This window comes from Cajanus cajan, chromosome 7 (genome assembly GCF_000230855.2).
Source record: "Cajanus cajan strain Asha chromosome 7, NIPB_CcT2T_4, whole genome shotgun sequence".
In the NCBI taxonomy this organism is placed as follows: domain Eukaryota; kingdom Viridiplantae; phylum Streptophyta; class Magnoliopsida; order Fabales; family Fabaceae; genus Cajanus; species Cajanus cajan.
In genome coordinates this window covers 9,210,114-9,231,609 of record NC_138523.1, presented here as the reverse complement: position 1 = coordinate 9,231,609, position 21,496 = coordinate 9,210,114, and the positions used below count along the sequence as shown (strand labels likewise).

The window sequence follows — 21,496 nt, the reverse complement described above, 5'->3', positions numbered from 1 at the left end:
TTTTATTTCATTGTTAGTCGTGAATCACTTACTATCAAATCGGCACTATACAGTCAAGGATGAAATGACATGATTTTATTTCCCTTCTCAGTAATTTATTTGAACTTTCTTAGTATATGTTTTGTTATGAATTTTTGTTTCTAGTCTCTTAACCATATTTCAGTCTTTGAATTTATGTTATATTATGAATTTTTGTTTTCAATCTCTGAACCACATTGTTGCATTGTGTTGAGCATACGTTGACTTTCTGGAACGACCCGTTCTTAATCCAGAATGACATGTTCTGGTTTTAGAACGGGCCTTTCTACTGCACTCGTTGTGTGTTAAATGTTGTATCTGGAACGACCTGTTCCAGGTGAATAATTAGCACACAAATAGTGCATCCAGAACGGGCCATTCTGGTTTCAGAATCGACCGTTCCATATGTAGTAAAGAAAAGAGGACGTGGCACCTTGCCACCTATGCATCTACGTGGCATCCACGTGGCCAACAATTAACTCTGTTTAAGAAATTTGGACAGAAGGTCTGACATTGCAGTGATTTAACTTATTGGGGACCAAATTGAAACAAAAAATTAAGGTGGGACTAAATTGAAAATTTAAAATATTATAAGGGACCAAAATAGTATTTTTGCCTTTAAAATACTAATTAAAAAATATTTTAATTTAAAACAATGACAAGTGTCAGTTTTATAATGGTTAAGAGGATAAATCGATCTCTTTGTTTCAAAGGATATAGCAGTTCTCAAATTGTATAGCTCTTGAATGAGAGAAATAGTACACACGGGAATAATATAATATTAAGAATGAATAGATCATCATTGGTAAAAATAAATTTAGGTTAAATTGCATTTTTAGTCCTTCTATTTTCATAAATGTGCAATTTTGATCTCTCTATTTTAAAATTGAGATATTAATCCCCATAATTTTAAAAATACAAAATTTTGGCCCTCCTATCAAAATGAAATTTGTTAATGGTTAAGTTTTAAGATTGTACAAAGTCAAAAGAATTACTTCTACAAGGCTTGGCATGGCAGGCAAGTTGTCTTGCCCTTGACCATGCCTGGGTGGTTCTAGCCTTTCATCTTTTCATGGTGTACGTCCAAAGGTTTCTTTTGCACAAATTGTATCTAATTCTTCTACTCCTCCTCTTGGTGTTTCCTTACCCAAACTAGTTTGGAAAGGTGATACTCTAGTTGTTCAAATCCCTAAAGATGCCTACCAAGCTGGCCTTGTTCATTGTAGGAATCATCTTCATGGAATGATGGAACAAGCAAAAAGAAGTGAATGAAGGTTCTTCTCTTTGCTTCCTCCAAAGTCTACACATCTTCCTTTGAGGTTCCAAGGGACAAATATGACTCCGAGAATGATGAAGGTGCTAGAATCTGCAGCTGGATTGTCTCCATAGTGAAGGAAGAAGAAGCTCCAAAGCACAAAGGAAGGATTCCTTTGTGAATGTGCTTAAAGAATGAGAATTTCCCTAAGTAAACTGTGACCTTTTAAGAAGACCATTTTGGTGCATAAAATCATTTCAGGCTTAATCAATTAATTTTCTGATAGGTGCATGATGGGGCACGACATTGAATAAAAAATGAAGAAGGAAACATTTTCAAGGCTTTGCCGATTAGAAAATGATTGGAATTGGAATGGATAATAATGGCAATTCTTTAAGAATCGATGGAGGAACTCCTCATAAAATTGCTTCAACCTCCATGAGCCTTCCTTGAGATAATTTATGGACATGAGAAAAAAAGGATATAGAGGATGAAATGCAGGGAACTTTGGATTTGGAAGCACCTTTGTCAAGGAAGCAAAGGATTGGTCACAAGGTGCTAATCCTAGAAGGTTTTTAGAAACCCTAGAATCTATGCGTCAATATGACTTCAAGTAGAGAGAACTTGGTTGAAAAGCTAAATTCTCTAGATCATATACTCAAAGTCAATACAATGAAGGGAGGAAAACTTAATGAATGGTCGTTCCAAGCTTCTATATGGCCTAGAAACCCTAGGTCAAAACGAGCTATTCCAAATTCGGAACGGGTCATTTTGACCTAGTTTGTTATGAATTAATTTCAAATCTGGAATAGGTCGTTCCAATTTCAGAATGGGTCATTCTAGATTTAAAAATTTCTCATAAAAAATTAGTCTGGAACGCCTCATTCCAATGATTGGAACGACCCATTTTGGTAAAGTATGACGTCTATATATACAAGGCTCATGTACAGTGCTTGGGGACCAAAAAAATTGCCTATTAAAGTCCTATATAGCTCGTTCAAGAGGTATTTCCATTAAACTTTTTCTCCATTATCTACTATTTCTATCATAACATTGCCATAAATAAAAGCAACCATGTAGATGTTTTAGGATCAATCGTGTAATTTTAAATTAAGCATATAAATAACCATTAATAAAAGGGGACTAAATGTTTGAACTTTTATTCTCCATTATCTTATTTTCATCATAGGGTACCGATATAGAGCGTTGTAAGGTGCGTAATATCTTCCCTACACGTAATGGATCCCCGAACCTAACTTTAGCTATGAAGGCCATTTTGTTAATTTTAAAAATCTATTCTTTTTTTGATGTTTTGAGTAAAACATCAGTGGCGAGTCTTTTGAACTCTTTTATAAAACCACTGATTAGGGATTAGTCTAGTGTCCGGGCATCCCTTAATCAACGATATTTTCAAAATGAAAGTCCAAACCATCTCTCGACAAGAGCAAAATTTTTTAGGTTTCAATAATGCACAAACGAAAAAAAAACCAACTAAGTCATCCAAGACTAACAACCATTGAGGCCACTAGATATCAAAGATCCAAATAAGGGGCAAGGTCGTCATACCTCCCTTATCCAAAAATAGAACCACACAATCCCCAAAAAATAACTACCTAGACAAAGGCAAAATAGTCAAAGCTAAGGGCATCAGAAGCATCCTTCCATCACATAAGACATCATTAATGTCATCTCCCAATTCCCCAACAAAAAAAATAGAACAGCACAACTATGATCACCCTACCAAGAGGATGGTCTTTCATGCACCAACACAAGGGCACTATCTAAAAACTATCCATGTCTTCATTAGACATCCCTGCCTAAGAAAAGAGGCAATCAAATCATAGAAATCACAATAGGCAGCCTAGAGAGGCCGGCACAACAATACTTGTCACCAAAACAGGCGGTCTAGAGAGGTCGGCACAACAATACTCACCATCACAAGCAGGCAGCCTGGAGAGGCCAACATAACAATACTCACCATCACAAGCACGTGACCTGGAGAGGTCGACACAACAATACTCACCACCAAAGCAGGCATCCTGCAAAAGCTGACACAATAATACTCATCATCACCCCACAGCAAGCCATATCACCCAACAATTAGTCAAGCAACCAGTTTAGGACCTACAAAACTTGTAAATCAACCAGGCCACCTTCAAGCCACATCAACACTGAAGATTACATCAAGATCACTCTAAAAGCCTTCTTGCCTTCAGGAAAGTACTTCCCAACAATCCCAAAAACTACACCAGAAAATCCAAGGCATCCATACCAACATCCCTATGCTCAAGACATCGCCACAATGAGCACTACTTAGAGCAACACTTTGACAACACATCCACCTGAATCCACATCAAAAATCAACACTCATCCACAAAGAAAAGCTCAAACATCTATACTAGACGCCTGGAGAGGCATGATAATACTCACCTAGTAGGAGCAACACAAGATTCCTACTAACCAACCAATCAAAGGAATCACAACAGATGCCTGGAGAGATATCATAATACTCACGCGGCTTTGTAGATAAATGAATAGACGATAGAACCAGAGGGTAAAATTCAAACGATAGATTAGACAAAGCAATCAGACCTCTAAAAGACTAAAAGTTCATAAACCATCATCCACAAGACCTGATCCTAAGAGATAAAGCTGAAGGAGTGAGGACTAAATCAGCTCTAAAAAATAATGCATCATACACTCTTGTTTCAAAAATTGAACCCAAAAGTGTTAACCAAGTATTAAGTGACAATGGCTAGATCAATGTCATGAAAGAAGAGCTTAATCAATTTGAGAGAAATGATGTCTAGACCCTTGTTCCCAAGCCAACACATTAAATTATTATTGGAACTAGGTGAGTCTTTAGGAACAAGCTTGACGTGCAAGGTAAAATGGTAAGAAATAAAGCTAGATTAGTAGCTCAAGGCTATAATTAGCAAGAAGGTATTGACTTCACTAAAACCTTTTGCTCCAATTTCCAGACTCAAAGCTATTAGAATTATGTTAGCTTTTGCAGCTCATAAGAATATCAAACTTTATGAAATGGATGTAAAGAGTGTCGTTTTAAATGGAATTATTGAAGAAGAGATGTATGCTAAACAACCTCCAGGTTTTAAAAATCTTGAATTTAGAAACCATGTATTCAAACTCAAAAAGGCTCTTTACGGTTTGAAACAAGCTCCTAAAGCTTGGTATGGTAGAGTAAGCAACTTCTTATTTGAAAATGACTTTAAGGAAGGCAAGGTTGACACAAATCTTTTTAGAAGAGAGTTTGGAGCTGATTTTATTGTTGTTCAGATATATGTAAATGATATTATCTTTAAAGCTACTAATGAATCTCCTACCAAGGATTGTTCAAAGCTAATGCAAATCGAGTTTGAAATGAGCATGATAGGAGAACTAAAGTTCTTCTTAGGTCTACAGATCAAGCAAACAAATGAAGGGATCTACATTTATCAACAAAAGTACATCAAGGAACTCCTCAAACGATTCAAGATGAATAAATGCAAGCCAATGCCCACACCTATGCATCCATCTGTAGCGCTGACTAAAGACAAATATGGAACGTCTGTAGATCAGACAATTTACAAAGGCATGATTGGGTCCCTATTGTACTTGACTGTAAGAAGACTTGCTACCATGTTCAGTGTTTATCTCTATGCTAGATTTCAATCTGATCCTAAAGAGTCTCATCTAAAGTCTATAAAAAAGAATATTTAGATATCTAGTGGGTTCTACTAACCTTAGTCTATTTTATGAGAAGCACAACAATTTCAGTTAGCAAGATTCTATGATGAAGACTATGCTAGAGATAGTGTTGAAAGAAATAGCACAAGTGGAGGGTGTCACTTCTTGGGAAATTGTCTCATCTCTTGGGCAAGCAAGAAGTAGAACTTCATAGTTCTCTCAACAAAAGAGGTAGAATATATCTTAGATGTTGGGTGTTGCTCACAATTAATATGGGTTAAGTATCAATTAGAAGACTATTCAAGTCTTGAATCCAATATACCTATATTTTGTGATAACACTAGTGCTATAAATCTTTACAAAGGCTTTAGTTGGGGAATGATTTATGTTCATCATAAAGCACCTAGGATTAATATCATCTGCATTAGAATAAACGGTTCATACTTCATCTGATCATTTTGTTATTTCATCTGATTATTGATTTGTCTATCACACTTCATCTGAATACATTTGACACGGAAACTTTATACAGCTTGTATGAACTAATATGTTGTCTAAGTGTACTAGGAACTTTGGTAACTATGTGGAACCCTAAAAAACTTTAGAGATTTGTCAACTCAACATCAATTCTTATCTCATTTTCATTGTTGTCACGTCTTTCTATGTCCTCTTGAAGTTATTTACTTTTATTATTATTTTTTATGATTTTTTGTTGTTTTGTGTATGTTGTGTTGCCTTCCTATGCCTATAAAACTTACTCATCTCTTCTTCTCATCTCATCCAACTTCTTTTAAACACTCTAATATTTCTCTGATCCTTCTCATGACTTTCCAAATGCTTCATTTAACTCGGTTGGATTCTCTCGCATTCATTGGCATCTCCCCAATGACAATCCAAGGCATCCATACCAACATCCCTATGCTCAAGACATCGCCACAATGAGCACTACTTAGAGCAACACTTTGACAACACATCCACCTGAATCCACATCAAAAATCAACACTCATCCACAAAGAAAAGCTCAAACATCTATACTAGACGCCTGGAGAGGCATGATAATACTCACCTAGTAGGAGCAACACAAGATTCCTACTAACCAACCAATCAAAGGAATCACAACAGATGCCTGGAGAGATATCATAATACTCACGCGGCTTTGTAGATAAATGAATAGACGATAGAACCAGAGGGTAAAATTCAAACGATAGATTAGACAAAGCAATCAGACCTCTAAAAGACTAAAAGTTCATAAACCATCATCCACAAGACCTGATCCTAAGAGATAAAGCTGAAGGAGTGAGGACTAAATCAGCTCTAAAAAATAATGCATCATACACTCTTGTTTCAAAAATTGAACCCAAAAGTGTTAACCAAGTATTAAGTGACAATGGCTAGATCAATGTCATGAAAGAAGAGCTTAATCAATTTGAGAGAAATGATGTCTAGACCCTTGTTCCCAAGCCAACACATTAAATTATTATTGGAACTAGGTGAGTCTTTAGGAACAAGCTTGACGTGCAAGGTAAAATGGTAAGAAATAAAGCTAGATTAGTAGCTCAAGGCTATAATTAGCAAGAAGGTATTGACTTCACTAAAACCTTTTGCTCCAATTTCCAGACTCAAAGCTATTAGAATTATGTTAGCTTTTGCAGCTCATAAGAATATCAAACTTTATGAAATGGATGTAAAGAGTGTCGTTTTAAATGGAATTATTGAAGAAGAGATGTATGCTAAACAACCTCCAGGTTTTAAAAATCTTGAATTTAGAAACCATGTATTCAAACTCAAAAAGGCTCTTTACGGTTTGAAACAAGCTCCTAAAGCTTGGTATGGTAGAGTAAGCAACTTCTTATTTGAAAATGACTTTAAGGAAGGCAAGGTTGACACAAATCTTTTTAGAAGAGAGTTTGGAGCTGATTTTATTGTTGTTCAGATATATGTAAATGATATTATCTTTAAAGCTACTAATGAATCTCCTACCAAGGATTGTTCAAAGCTAATGCAAATCGAGTTTGAAATGAGCATGATAGGAGAACTAAAGTTCTTCTTAGGTCTACAGATCAAGCAAACAAATGAAGGGATCTACATTTATCAACAAAAGTACATCAAGGAACTCCTCAAACGATTCAAGATGAATAAATGCAAGCCAATGCCCACACCTATGCATCCATCTGTAGCGCTGACTAAAGACAAATATGGAACGTCTGTAGATCAGACAATTTACAAAGGCATGATTGGGTCCCTATTGTACTTGACTGTAAGAAGACTTGCTACCATGTTCAGTGTTTATCTCTATGCTAGATTTCAATCTGATCCTAAAGAGTCTCATCTAAAGTCTATAAAAAAGAATATTTAGATATCTAGTGGGTTCTACTAACCTTAGTCTATTTTATGAGAAGCACAACAATTTCAGTTAGCAAGATTCTATGATGAAGACTATGCTAGAGATAGTGTTGAAAGAAATAGCACAAGTGGAGGGTGTCACTTCTTGGGAAATTGTCTCATCTCTTGGGCAAGCAAGAAGTAGAACTTCATAGTTCTCTCAACAAAAGAGGTAGAATATATCTTAGATGTTGGGTGTTGCTCACAATTAATATGGGTTAAGTATCAATTAGAAGACTATTCAAGTCTTGAATCCAATATACCTATATTTTGTGATAACACTAGTGCTATAAATCTTTACAAAGGCTTTAGTTGGGGAATGATTTATGTTCATCATAAAGCACCTAGGATTAATATCATCTGCATTAGAATAAACGGTTCATACTTCATCTGATCATTTTGTTATTTCATCTGATTATTGATTTGTCTATCACACTTCATCTGAATACATTTGACACGGAAACTTTATACAGCTTGTATGAACTAATATGTTGTCTAAGTGTACTAGGAACTTTGGTAACTATGTGGAACCCTAAAAAACTTTAGAGATTTGTCAACTCAACATCAATTCTTATCTCATTTTCATTGTTGTCACGTCTTTCTATGTCCTCTTGAAGTTATTTACTTTTATTATTATTTTTTATGATTTTTTGTTGTTTTGTGTATGTTGTGTTGCCTTCCTATGCCTATAAAACTTACTCATCTCTTCTTCTCATCTCATCCAACTTCTTTTAAACACTCTAATATTTCTCTGATCCTTCTCATGACTTTCCAAATGCTTCATTTAACTCGGTTGGATTCTCTCGCATTCATTGGCATCTCCCCAATGACAATCTACCTCTCTAAGAAAGCTAGTTAAATGAATCTTTTACAAAGTCATTCCATCTCTGACCTTTCATTCCCAAATTCCTCCATCACTTCATCCACTCCACCTTCTTCTTTTTCGCTTTTTCATTCGCTTCTTCCTCCTCCATCTCTATTTCTCTTCCACTTTGATGCTATAGTGGAGCCCCCGACTTTGCTAGTGACAAAAGGGGGAGAAGACATCCACCAAACCAAAGGGAGAAGATGATGTTCAAATTTCTTCAAACTTCCTTTGGTTTCCCTTGTGTTTTTATCTTTTTGTTCTCTTTTTTGTTCTTTTTCAATATCTTTGTATGTTGCTCTGTTATATAATATAAATGATATTTTTCTTTAACCATACATATTTTCAAGGGGAGCCCTCTATGTTGTGCCTTATGTCTAAAGCCTCTTATAATTACTTTTTGATAATGCTTAGATCTAATATGATATGGCCTGACATCTTAGTCTGTCAAAATATCATATCATCTGACTAATGAGACTAACAAAGTATGGCAAATCAAATGTCATGAGAAAAATATCAAATCTCGATCAAATCTACCCACATGATCTCTTGCATCTTGGCTATGTATGACTCACATCAATATGATGATTCTTAACTAAATTTTTCATATAGACTCTTTTTGAAATATAAACACTCTTCTCAAAGAAAAAGAAAATTACTTTAGAAATAAAACAGAAATATTTTTGGATGTTTGTCACCATCAAAAAAAGGGAGATTGGTAAATCAAAAATTATGCTTTAAGACAATAGTAGTCCTTTAAGTTTTAATGATGACAAATAAAGTTTTTCTTTAAGAAAAAGTCAACATTCTTCAAAGATAGAACATATCAGACAAAATGTGAAAAAAATACATATCATCTGTAAGATGAAAGAAATCAGATGAAGCATAAAGTCTATCTGATGATGACATCAAATGAACATTGTTATATAATACTATTATAACTTTTTGTAATATATTATTCCTCGATAGATTGAACAAAAAGAAACTTCAAAAATCTTGAAGTGTATTAAAGAGGAGCAAGACAAAATGTCCGTGAAAAGCCAAAAAGCAAGATCTCAAATATCATGGAAAATGTACTAAAAAGATTGCTCTACACTAGTCCCAACTATTATGCACTTACACTTCTCTGCTACACTCAAAATGAAAGGAAACGATGATAAGTAGTTTTCTATATCAGATAAAAGATGCACATTTCACTGATAAGAATTTAATGTTTGTATTAAATGCATCAACGGTAATCTCTAGGATCAACAAAGAAGACAGATGAAGCAACCTATGAAGAATTTTTGAACATTTAAATCCAACTTTGTTGCAATGGTCATCTTCTCTAAAGCTACTATATACGGATCAAGCCTTCATACTACATAATAAAAACCTTAGAATACTTATATGAAGAAAAAACGTTGTACATAAAAATTTCAACATTCACTTAACAATTCAAATTGATCAAATGCTTTGAGAACAAAGCTGAAGCACTACAAAGAAGATTTTCATTGTAAATCTCATATATAGTTCTTTTTAGCTTATTTTTGTTGTATTTTTCATAGCATCGCATCTAGAAAAGACGAAGCTATCATTGTAAATCTTGTCAAATTTATTTGTAAAGGTTTAGCCTGGAGAGACTTGTGTAAAAGAATACTTAGTATTGAGCCTACAGAGGTTTGTGTAAAAGAATACTTAGTGTTGAGCGTGAAGAGGCTTGTTGAAAGAATACTTAAGTTTGAGCCTGGAGAGACTTGTTGAAAGAATATCTAGTGTTGAGCTAGAAGTGGTTTGTGAAAGAATACTTGTATCTTGTACAAGATGGTAGAACTTAATCTAGTTGGATTGCAAATTAGACGTAGTCTTTATGTTTGAGACGAACCAGTATAAAACAATTATGTCACTCCATCTATTGATTCCCAATATTTTGTCTTTTACAAATTTTACTACTTCACTGCAAAAAGCGCAAGTTTTTGATATACACTATAAGATCAAAAGGAAGCCTAAAGTATCATCTGAAATCCCTTAAAATGTTATAAGTTTTTATGATAACAAACATTTTTCTAAACAGATTAGAGTTTCATAAAACACCTTTCTCTAATACAACAAACAAGAAGCCAAAAGTTTTTCAAAAGAAAGCATTTCAAATGAAGCATTGACATACTTCGTTGTAAGATGAAGCACACTAGACAAAGCATATGATTTGGAATAAATGTCATATTTATTTCTCATTATACTGTTAGACTATTCCTTGAGGAAGCATTAACACTTTATTTCTTAACAGATTGAATAAGGAAGGTTTCTCAAAAAAAATGAAAGCTTTCAAAAAGGGAATGACAAATCACTATGTTAGGATAGAAAGAGAAAATCTTAAATATCTTGGACAAGACACTAAAAAGAACGGCACTGCTCTGACACCACTTTGTCACACTCAAAACAGAAGAAAGAGATGATAAGTAGTTGCCTAGATTAGATAAGGGATACATGCATCTCTGATTAGCATTTAATGCTCGTATTAAATACATCTACAATACCCTTTGAAGAATAGTTGGAAAGATAGACGAAACAACTCAAGGAAATTTGAACGTTTAAATTTTGCACGTTACTACAATGGTAATCTTCTTTGAAACTGCTATATAAGGGTCAAGACCTCAAATAAAAAAATGGGGACAGAGACACGAGTAAGAATGCACAATGTGAATAAGGATGAGAAAAATATGAAGTAAAAAGAGTGTGCAAGCAAAAAAAAAAAGAAAGAGCTGAAAATAAAGAAACATCGCAATAGAGCAAACCTCATGTAGTGAGAAATACACAGTTGGAGTTCTATAAAGAAGATCTTATTTGAAAAATCTTGTATTTAGTTCTTTGTAGACATTTTTGTGTTGTATTTGTATAGTATCACGTCTAGAAGAGATGAAACTATTTTTGTAACTCTTATCATTTTTATTTGTATAGGTTAATCTTAAAGAAGTTTTTTTAAAAGAATACTCGGTAGTTAAGCCTAAAGAGGCTTATTTAAAAAATACTTGGATTTAAGCCTAGAGAGACTTATTGAAAGAATACTTGGTTTCAGCCATAAGTGGCTTGGTAAAGAATATTTGTGTCTTGTTAAAGATAATGGAACTCAATCTGGTTAGATTAAAAACTACACGTAATCTCTAAGTTGGAGACGAACTAGTATAAAAACATTTGAACCATTTCATATGTTTTACCACTTCATTTGATTACCTTCCAATACTTCATTTGTTTACGTTTTTCATTGCCTCACTATAAAAACGCGAGATTTTGATATACATTATTCAACCTTCCTTCAATGTGTATCTTTTTCTCAACACTTATAATTAGAAATTTTAAACAACTCAAACATATTAATTACATAGCATCATTATTCTAATCAATCATGTAACTTGAAATTATAAACCCATAGATTAAATTACTTTGGTGATTAACAAACCTTACTTTATTTAATATATAATTCCAAAAGCATTCCTTTCAATAAAAAATAATTTTACAATTACTTTTCAAATACTGGTGGAAGAATCACATACATACAAAGCAAATACCATAATTTTAAAATATTTTTTATTCATGTTAAATTTAAAACACATACTCACTTTTTCATAATTTTTCAAATGTAAATCCATTCAATTGGCTTGCACACAGTGAAACAAAAACATTCAATTGAATTAAAATAATTCGCTTTGCTTTGCACACATATATTTTTTAAAAAACAATTGAACCAATTTTATGCACACGGAGATCATTATTCTATTTTGTGCCATTCATATATTAAAAGAATATCTGTAATGGAGAAATATGTTATCTCTAAATGGATAAATATGTTATATCTAACCTTGTTTTGTTACTAATTGTAAGTAAATTTTATAATCTTATGTAATTTTATAGAGTTCATTCAAGAAAATTACATTTTATAAAATTTAGAAAACATATTTCTCAATATTATTATACTTTATAATTTATATAAGGAAGTTTAGAAGACATGTCTAAATCCATAATGCAATTTAAAATTTTCTAACAAATAATTCTCCCTTCTCTAACTTTCTTTACTTGGTCTTTATTGGTTCTTGACAATTTTTTTAAGGTTCCCACAATTTCCTCCCTGAGAATAACAACTCATCAATATAAAAGAGAGAGAAGTTGTCCTTTCATAAAACAAACTCTCTAACTTCCATAATTCCTCTTTTTTTAATTATTTTTCTTTATTACCAAAATTACCTTTAATGCAATGAAAAGAGAGAAACTTAATTTTAATAACTTTAAAATAATTTTCAATAATTCTTAATATATTTTAAGTGTAACAATCAACATAATATACATCGTTCCATTGAAAGTCATTTCCTAATTACATAAATCATTATTAGATTAAATAGTGTAACATCAAGATGCATTTTTTCTTTGTAATAATTAAATCTAATTTATGTATAAAATTTAAAGTCGCATTTTTTTCTTTAAAATAATCGGTTAAGTAATTAATAAGGATTAATCTCGGTTAGTATTCGATGGGGGGTAGTAGGGGTTGTTTGAGATACTTGAATAAAATTAAGATGTTTAGTATTAAAAAAAAAAAAAAAAAAACTCTCATTAACTTGTTTAATTAAAAATATATATTTTTATTTTTTACTTTCACTAATAACTATAAAAGCATTACTTTATTATATCTTATTTTTATTTTCTATAACATTATTGTTGATCATGTACTAATTATTATTCCCTATTTCTCGAAGCATTTCCACTACATTCATCATTTTTGGTCGCTTTTGTGGGCTATGGTGAGTGCATAGCAACGCCACTTTCAGAGCAGCAAGCATTTGTTTCCTCCAACCATAGGAAAATGAGCTATACCTTGCATCTAATATCTGCTCTGGAGTTTCACCTCTTGCTGCAGCTCCATGAACCCACTTCACCAAATCCACACCTTCACCAAAAACCTCATCAACTGGTCGTCGACATGTTAGGATCTCTAGCAGAATGACACCAAAGCTATAAACATTTCCGGGTGCTGTGACTCGCATTGTATATGCATATTCTGCACCATATATATAATAATGAAAGTTAGAGCCAAATGAAAAAAATTATAGGTTAAATTAAAATTTCCATAATTGCTATACTTGATGTTATTTTGAAGAGGAATGTTGAAAGCTAGCTCACTTTTTAATCCTTTTTTTAACAAACTCTTATCGAGCGATATTTATTAGAAATAACAATTTGCGAGTTCACTTCTTATTTAACAAGCCACTCATGATTATGTAAATTTCGACAAATAATACAGTATTTAGTGTTTTCCACTATGGAAAAACTGTTTAACGTTGTTAAATTTGTGTTTTTTTAATATATGATTAAAACGATGTAAGGAACCTTTTCATAGGTGTCATAGGCGAAAGGAACCTCGTAGCCACCGCGCTTGCAAAGGGAACCTCATCGCTGCATTAACACTCGAGGAGTACCTCATTGCTCGTCGATGACGAACTCAATAACATCTAGAAGAACCTTTTCTTTTTCTTTTTCTTTTCTTTATTGTTGATTGATTTGGAATGGATTTTGTCTAGTTTTATTACACTATAGGGAGAGTGTCACCCGTCGTAGCCTATGTTTCCCTAGGTGAAGGTGGTTGGTGTTGCCTTGTGCGAGTTGGAGTAAAAGAGAACGGGCGAGAACAGAACAAATCGGGAAAGACACAAACTAGAAAGGAAAGAGAAATAAAAAAAAAATAAAAAAACTGAACCTCCTTTTAAAAATTAATAGATGTATTGGTTTTAAAAATTAATAGATGTAATGGTAGAAAACTAGTTTTCCTGGGAAATAGACATGACAATGAAATGAAATCCTATGGAAGGGGGGAGTATGCACTAGTCTGGCATCCTTCTAGATAAAACTCTGTTTCATATCTATATGAATGTTCATTGGATACAATAACTTTTTAATTATTGATGTCAATAATTTAGGGTTAATTGTATGGATATATTTTATATATAGAAAGAAAGGATAAATTCACTTATTTATAGAGTAATTCTCAGTAAAATTACTTTATTCAATAACTTATAATTTATATTAAATTTTAATCATTTAATTGTTAAATTTAAATTTTTTTATACATTCATTTCAATTCATGTAACTAAATATCAAATATCATCCAAACTTTGGCAAAAGTTATATACTTGATTTATTTATTAAGAATTTTTAATTTAACGATTGAATTATTGAAATTCAATGTATAGACGATGAGTTATGGACTAGAGTAACACTACCAAAAGTTACACACACATCAATTTGAATTAATGAAACGGATTACTAAATAATTTTCAAAGTTTTTAATTGTTACCACTACCATCACAATTCTCTATCATTATTGTTTTCATTACCATTATTGCAATTGCTACTACTACCACCATTTTCGTTGTTGCAACCACTATCATCATTGTTGACGATAATGATGGTAGTGGTGGTGATAGTAGTAGTGGTAGTGGTAGTGATAATAGTAATAACAGTAGTAGTAACAATAGAACTAGTGGTGGTGTGGCAGCAATGTGGTAGAGGTGGAAGTAGTTGCAATAATAGTAATGAGGAGAATAATGATATGGAAAACTACAATGTTAGTGATATGTGATAACTTTATTTGTAGAGAAGTTCTATGGTACCCACATTGTTTGAGAGGGTACCGGTACAATTGTAATTATAATTTTATTTATATTTTATATTAATAATTTATTTAAATAATATTTATGATATTTTATTCTTTTAATTTTTAAATTATTTAGTCATTTTATTTTTATTTTATATATTCTAATTTTATTTGTAATAATATTATTATATATTTAAATATATTTTTGTCTTTTCACTTAAAATATTTGAATTTTTATATTTTAAATTGAATTACTTTTTAAGTATATTTTTGTCTTTTTGTCTTAAATTTTTAAATTTCTATATTGTAATTTTAATAATTTTTTATTTCTACTATTTATTAATTTTTTTCTTTTTAATATTTTATAACATTATTGAAATTTTATAATTTTAATCTCTATAATTTTATCTTACTTTTTATTTTATAAATATAATTTAGATTATTTATTTTATAATTAAATTAAATTTTTTTACATTTTTTATGAATTTATGTAAAAGAATGTATTGAAATTCCTCCATCTTTGAGAGTACCGTAGTAACTCTCTTATTTGTAATCTTTTAAGATTTAAGTTGATTATTTTAGTTTAAGGATTATTATTAAAGCTCATATTCTTATATTAGCGAGTGTTATATATATATATATATATAGTATTTACTAGCATTCGTTACTCCAACTGACAATTGCAATTGGTTCTAATCCATAAGGTCTCGGGCTTAAACCTTGACTTTGATAAAAAGAACAACGATGGGAGAGATTGTCTTCATGTAATCAAAGTCTTGAAAGAGATTAGTCTCAGAAAATGCCAGAATCAATTATTTGCATGTATTAATCTAATTAAGCTAACTATTTATTATCCACAGGGAATCCCTAGGAGTGCGCATTATTTGCCATCTCTAATGGGAGAGATATAGCACTCTTCCATCATAGTCTTCATTCTCAACAAAATCTAAAATCTAAAACCTAAAATTTGGAAACTATAGGAAATAATTCATAAACACTTTTTCATTCATGTAAGGACCAAAAATATGTAATTATTTTTTAAAAGAAAAATGTGTTCGAAGTCTATATTTTCGGTCAAAAATGATTATCGCCCCTACATTTTCGTATCGATGAATTTAATCCTCAAATTTCAGAAGAATATGTGGATATGGTACCTCCTTTCTAAAAATTCATCATGATTTTAAAGTTAAGTAGTAAATCCGCATGTGTTTTAAAATCTGACATCAATATGAAAGTACAAGATGTTGACTATGTTAGACCGATAATATAATGAATAAAAACACATTTTTTTTCATTTTTTATACAGGAACTAAAACAATGAAACAGTGTTCAGGATAGAACCAAAATTTTAATCTACTCTAAAATTTAATAGCAAGAAAATATAGGATAATTGGATGCAAGAAAGTGGTATACCTGGTGGAATGTAACCAATGGAACCAAAAACTGCACTAATACTAGCAATGCCTTTGGTTGGATCTAGAAGTTTTGATATCTCAATCTCCCCTATCAACGGCTTGAAATTTGCATCCAGAAGAACATTGCTAGAAGAAATATCAAGGTGAATAATCGCCAAGTCATGAAGGTAAGCCAAACCTTTTGCCACTCCAATTGCAATAGATAGCCTAGCAGGCCAGTCAGGCTGATATACAGGTTGCCTTATAGATTCATGAAGAAGCTGAGCCAATGTTCCATTGGGTAAATACTGATTAATGAGAAGAAGAATTTCATTATAAATAACATATCCAATGGGTTGCATTAGATTTTCGTTGCATAGTTTGCTCAGCCTTTGAAGCTCTCCAATAATCTTGTTCTGGAGGTGCAGCATTGTCATGTCCACACATATCAGTTTCCTTACAAGTAAGACTATCCCAGAGGGCATGAATGCCTTGTAAACTGCACTGAAAGTGCCACTGCTAAGCATATTAGACTCATTCAGAGTTGCTTTGACAACAGCACCAAGGTCTACGGCTTGTCTTAGATTCTCAACAAAAATGCTTCCTGATATTATAGATGATTTGTTATTGGTATCATCACCTTCTATCGCGGCATCATTTGGTAAAAGTTCTTGCCACTCTGTGATCATAAAGATAACTGCTGTTACTGACAAAAAAGCTGCAAAACATGACCCAATTACAGTTACTACTATGTATTCGTCGGAAATTTCATGATGGTATTCGTATTCCAAAGGCTGATAATGATAATGATAGTATTGATGATCTTCACATTTAGTGTTCAATGGCCCCCCACAAAGCCCTTTGTTGCCCCTGTAACTTGAAGCAGGATTCTTCTCCAATGGTCCAAAATCTGGCAATGGACCACTGAGCTGATTATTTGACAAGTTAACCTTAACCAAGCTATACATCCCATTAATTGCATCTGGGATATTACCTGAGAGATGATTGCTGGAAACATCCAAAGAAGTAAGTTTGATTAGTCTTCCTAATTCAGGGGGCAATGGTCCATGAAGATGGTTAAAGCTCAAATTTAAACCTATCTCCAAGTTCAGCAGGTAACTAATCTCAGCAGGAATGGTTCCAGTCAAATGGTTACTTCCCAAATGCAATTCAACAAGTTTTCTGCACCTTCCAATTTCAGGAGGGATCACTCCTCTTATGGAATTCTGACCCAACAGCAAGTTCTGCAACTGAGAGATATTGCAGATGTCATTAGGTATTGTTCCATTCAACCTGTTATTGATTATGTCAAACATGATAAGATTCTTGCACCGCAGTATAGATTTTGGAATATTGCCAAAAAGGCGATTTCCGGAGAGGATTAACACCTGCAGATTCATAAGCTGTCCAAATTCTGGTGGAATCGTTCCGGTGAATGCATTTGAAGCTAAGTTCAAGAAGATGAGGCTAGAACACTGAGAAAATTCTGATACTAATTCACCATAAAGGTTATTATTATCAGCTTCAAAGTAGGCAAGGCTAGTAAGATTTCCGACACTCTTAGGAATATTACCTACAAGATTATTGTTGCCGATTCGAACACTGATAAGGGCTTGACAATTCCCAATTTCCTCAGGAATATCACCACTTAAATTGTTCTGAGTGAGGATCAGAACTTCTAGCTTCCCTGGAGAAAAAATGCTTCCTGGTATTGGGCCTTCAAGGCAGTTTGAATGCAGATTAAGTATCCGAAGCTCAGAAATGAATCCCAGTGTACCTGGAATCCTTCCGTTGAAATGATTCACATAAGCAGCGAAAACCCTCAGATTGGTCCAATTCCCCACCCAAGTTTGTATTAAACCACTCAACCGATTGTTAAAAATTTGAAAATCTCGTAAAGTCTCAAGGCCTTGAAGTTCCTTTGGTATCTCTCCCACCAGCATGTTATTGGAAAGGTTCAGTGTTTTCAAACTCCTGAGACCGCCCAATTCCGGAGGGATTGAACCTTCAAACTTGTTTAAAGACAAGTCTAGATATTCAAGATCAGATAATTTTCCAAAAGCAGGTGGAATCAACCCATGAAAGTTATTATTTGAAAGGTCAAGGCACTGCAGTGCTTTTAGCTTGGAAATTAAAGTTACATCACCTTCAAGGTTCTGTTCAGAGAGATTGAGCTTCTCCACCAGTGAGTGATGGCCACAGGTGACACCTTCCCAGGAGCAGTAATCTGAGTTGTTGGCATTCCATCCAGGGACTCCAAGCTCTTGGTTGATGGCAAGTAGTATGGTTTGTTCCTGCAACTCAGCACCCACAAGCAGAGATTTTGCCACATACCAAGCTACCAGAAAATGAAACAAGCACAGGATTCTCATCACTGAATAGAGCATCCTCCAATATCCAAAATTATAATCAAAGGCCTACCAAATTCTTTATCACACAATCACAAAGGTCCCAATTTTCATCACAATGAACTTACCTGTTGGAAATGTAAAGGTTTATTGAACCAAGAGTGCTTCTATTTGCAGCACTCCCTTAAATGAAGATTGAGATGTTAAAGGGTAAACCTTTAAATGCCTTTACCCGATAATTGAGTAACGCCATCCCACCGATCAACATTTTCAGGAACACCCTTTTGAGATGGCTTCAAATGCATGTGACACAAAGCACCTACAGCTACTTCATAAATTAAGGAGTAAAACAAAAATACCCAAAAGGCTTTTTTTGGGGTAAAAAATCAAACTAATCCAAGGAATGGCATAGGAAAGTAAAACAAGAAGGTTGTAACACACACACACACAAAAAAAATGGTTACATTATGAACAAGAAATATGCATGTTTTGTAGCAGAGATGAAAAAAGGAACGGAAAAGCAACTGAAACAAAGAGTGAGGAAATGAACGAAGAAACTAAATGCAAACAGTAACGGTGGCTTTGGTTCAGAATTTACGGAGCCGGTGGTTTCCGCAACCTTTCTCATAATCAGAGAGAGAGAAGAAAATTGTTTGGCTTGACCGTCACGTAAAATAGGGAGTGACTATTAATGAATAAAACTCTTACCAGCGTAGACGTGTAATTATCAAGGTGCTTCTTCCATATCTATACTAATAATAATAAAGGGATATTTCACTTTTATATATTTTTTATTTTATTTTTAATAATTATATACAACTTTTAATAATCATACAACTGCCAGGATAAATTTTTTTTTTAATCATTAATAATAGATACATGTAGTGCCTTTTTTTTTTACCAGCAGATAATAAAACATATTTTCTAACAATTTTTAACAAAAAATATTATTTATGTATATTATTTTTATAAATTAAATATATTTCAAGTCTTTTAAGTTTTATAAATTTTTATTTTAGTCTGCGAACAAATATTTATTACTTTTAATTTTTAAAATTTTATTAAGTTTTATTTTTAGTTTATAAATTTTTCATCCTATTAATACTTTGTCTTTGATATTAAGCTTTTTCTTTAATAAAGAAAAATTTTAAAATTAAAATCATTAAAAACTTTGGTGAGGAATTAAAATTATATTTAACATTATTTTTATATTAATTTTTAATATTTACTGCCGTATAAGTATTAGTTTTATATAACCAATTAAACTTCAAATATAAATCAAAATAAAATAAAAGGATGATAGGATATATGTTAAAATTATTTAATATTATCTTAAATTTATTCATAAAATAAAAGCTTATTCATATTTATATGACTTTTTCCTATGTTTCGATATTATTTTCTCATGTTGTTGTTCTGTTTATATACCACATCATTCTCATACTTCTTTATATTTATTTAGAGATAAATTAGATAAATTATTATTTTATTTTTAATTAATTTATTAACTTTATTTAAATATTTTTTTTAATGAAATCAATACCTTCTTACTGATTATAGCTTTGAGCTACTGATGTAATTTTGTTTCATACTATTTTACCTTATTTGTCCAACTTATTTCTAAAAGCCCATCAAGTTCCTATGACACTCTAAGTCTAGCCATTTTACTATCAAATTGGTGAAGTTTTTCTTTCATGATAATGATTCAATCATTGTTTACTAGTGCTTTGTCTATGCTCTTTTGCTCAATCTCAAATACCAATGCATATTAGGCTAGATCCTTAAGAATAACACAAGTTCTTACACCTTTAGGTTTATCACCCAATATTTGATCTTGTGGATGATGTACAAACTTCCAATCCTTTTGAGGTCTTAGAGTTTCATTTGACTGAATTCTCTAGCTTTTTTGAGGTTCCAGCATTTGATTCACATCGTTTGTCTCCATCATCTAATGATCACCAATTTGCAAATCTACAAAATATCTTCTAGATCTGATAGTTTTCTATCAGTATTTTGATCATCATTAAACTTCACATGGATGGATTTCTCTATGATAGGGTTTCAAGAGTTAAAGACACTATATGCCTTTGAGGTTTTAGAGTATATAAGGAAGATACCCTTATCTACTTTGGAATCAAACTTGCTAAGTTGATCCTTAGTGTTTAGGATAAAGCACTCACATCCAAAAGGATGAAAATATGAAATGTTGGGTTTTCTTCATCTTCACAATTCATAGGAAGTTTGATCTAACATAGGTCTTATCAATATTTTGTTCTAAATGTAAGAAACAGTGTTCACAGCCTCTACCTATAAGTGTTTTGGTAAATTATTTTCGCAAAACAAAGTTGTTGCAATTTCTTGCAAGGTTCAGTTCTTCCTTTCAACTACCTTATTTTGTTTGAGGTGTTCTCAGTGAAAAGTTATGGAAGATACCATGGTTTTAACAAAGGTTTTTGAAATTAAAATTTTGAAATTTAGTTCCATGATCACTTTTGATGGCAAATATGCAAAAACCTTTTTCATTTTAAAAATGCTTACAAAATATTTAAAAGATCTTAAATGACTTGTGTTTCTCATTTAGGAAGAATATCCATGTATATCTAGAATAATCATCTACAATGGTAAATCCATACTTTTTGCCTCCTAGACTCAGTATTCTAGTAGGACCAAACAGATACATATGTAACAATTCAAGTGGTCTAGAATTGGAAACAACCTTTTTAGATTTGAAAGAAGATTTAATTTGTTTTCCTTTTTGACATGCGTCATAAAGAAGATGAGTTTTCCAATAGATTTCAAGCAATCCTCTTACTAATCTTTTTTGCTAAATTTTGAAATATGTCTCATATGAACATGCCCAACTTTCTAATGCCAAATCCATTTTTCATCATCTCTAGAAACTAGATAGGTTACATGTTATTTGCT

General features: G+C 32.3%; 1 protein-coding gene across 1 annotated transcript; it reads right to left on the bottom strand.

Annotated features, from left to right (window-relative positions):
- Window positions 1-12,794: 12,794 nt before the first annotated feature.
- LOC109792865 (uncharacterized) lies at window positions 12,795-19,595 on the bottom strand. Its single transcript, XM_083060623.1, has 2 exons — window positions 16,243-19,595; window positions 12,795-13,236 (listed from the first exon to the last, which is right to left on the bottom strand). The coding sequence occupies exons 1-2, from the start codon at window positions 18,608-18,610 to the stop codon at window positions 12,908-12,910; spliced, it is 2,697 nt and encodes an 898-aa protein (XP_082916749.1). The 5' UTR covers window positions 18,611-19,595; the 3' UTR covers window positions 12,795-12,907.
- Between the last annotated feature and the right edge of the window lie 1,901 nt (window positions 19,596-21,496).

What these genes read in the sequence shown, in the direction of transcription:
- LOC109792865 (XM_083060623.1), bottom strand. Translation starts at nt 18,610, where the DNA reads ATGCTCTATTCAGTGATGAGAATCCTGTGCTTGTTTCATTTTCTGGTA. An exon ending in CATTGGTTACATTCCACCAG is followed by an intron (nt 13,237 to 16,242) that starts GTATACCACTTT and finishes TATATGGTGCAG; the next exon opens with AATATGCATATACAATGCGA.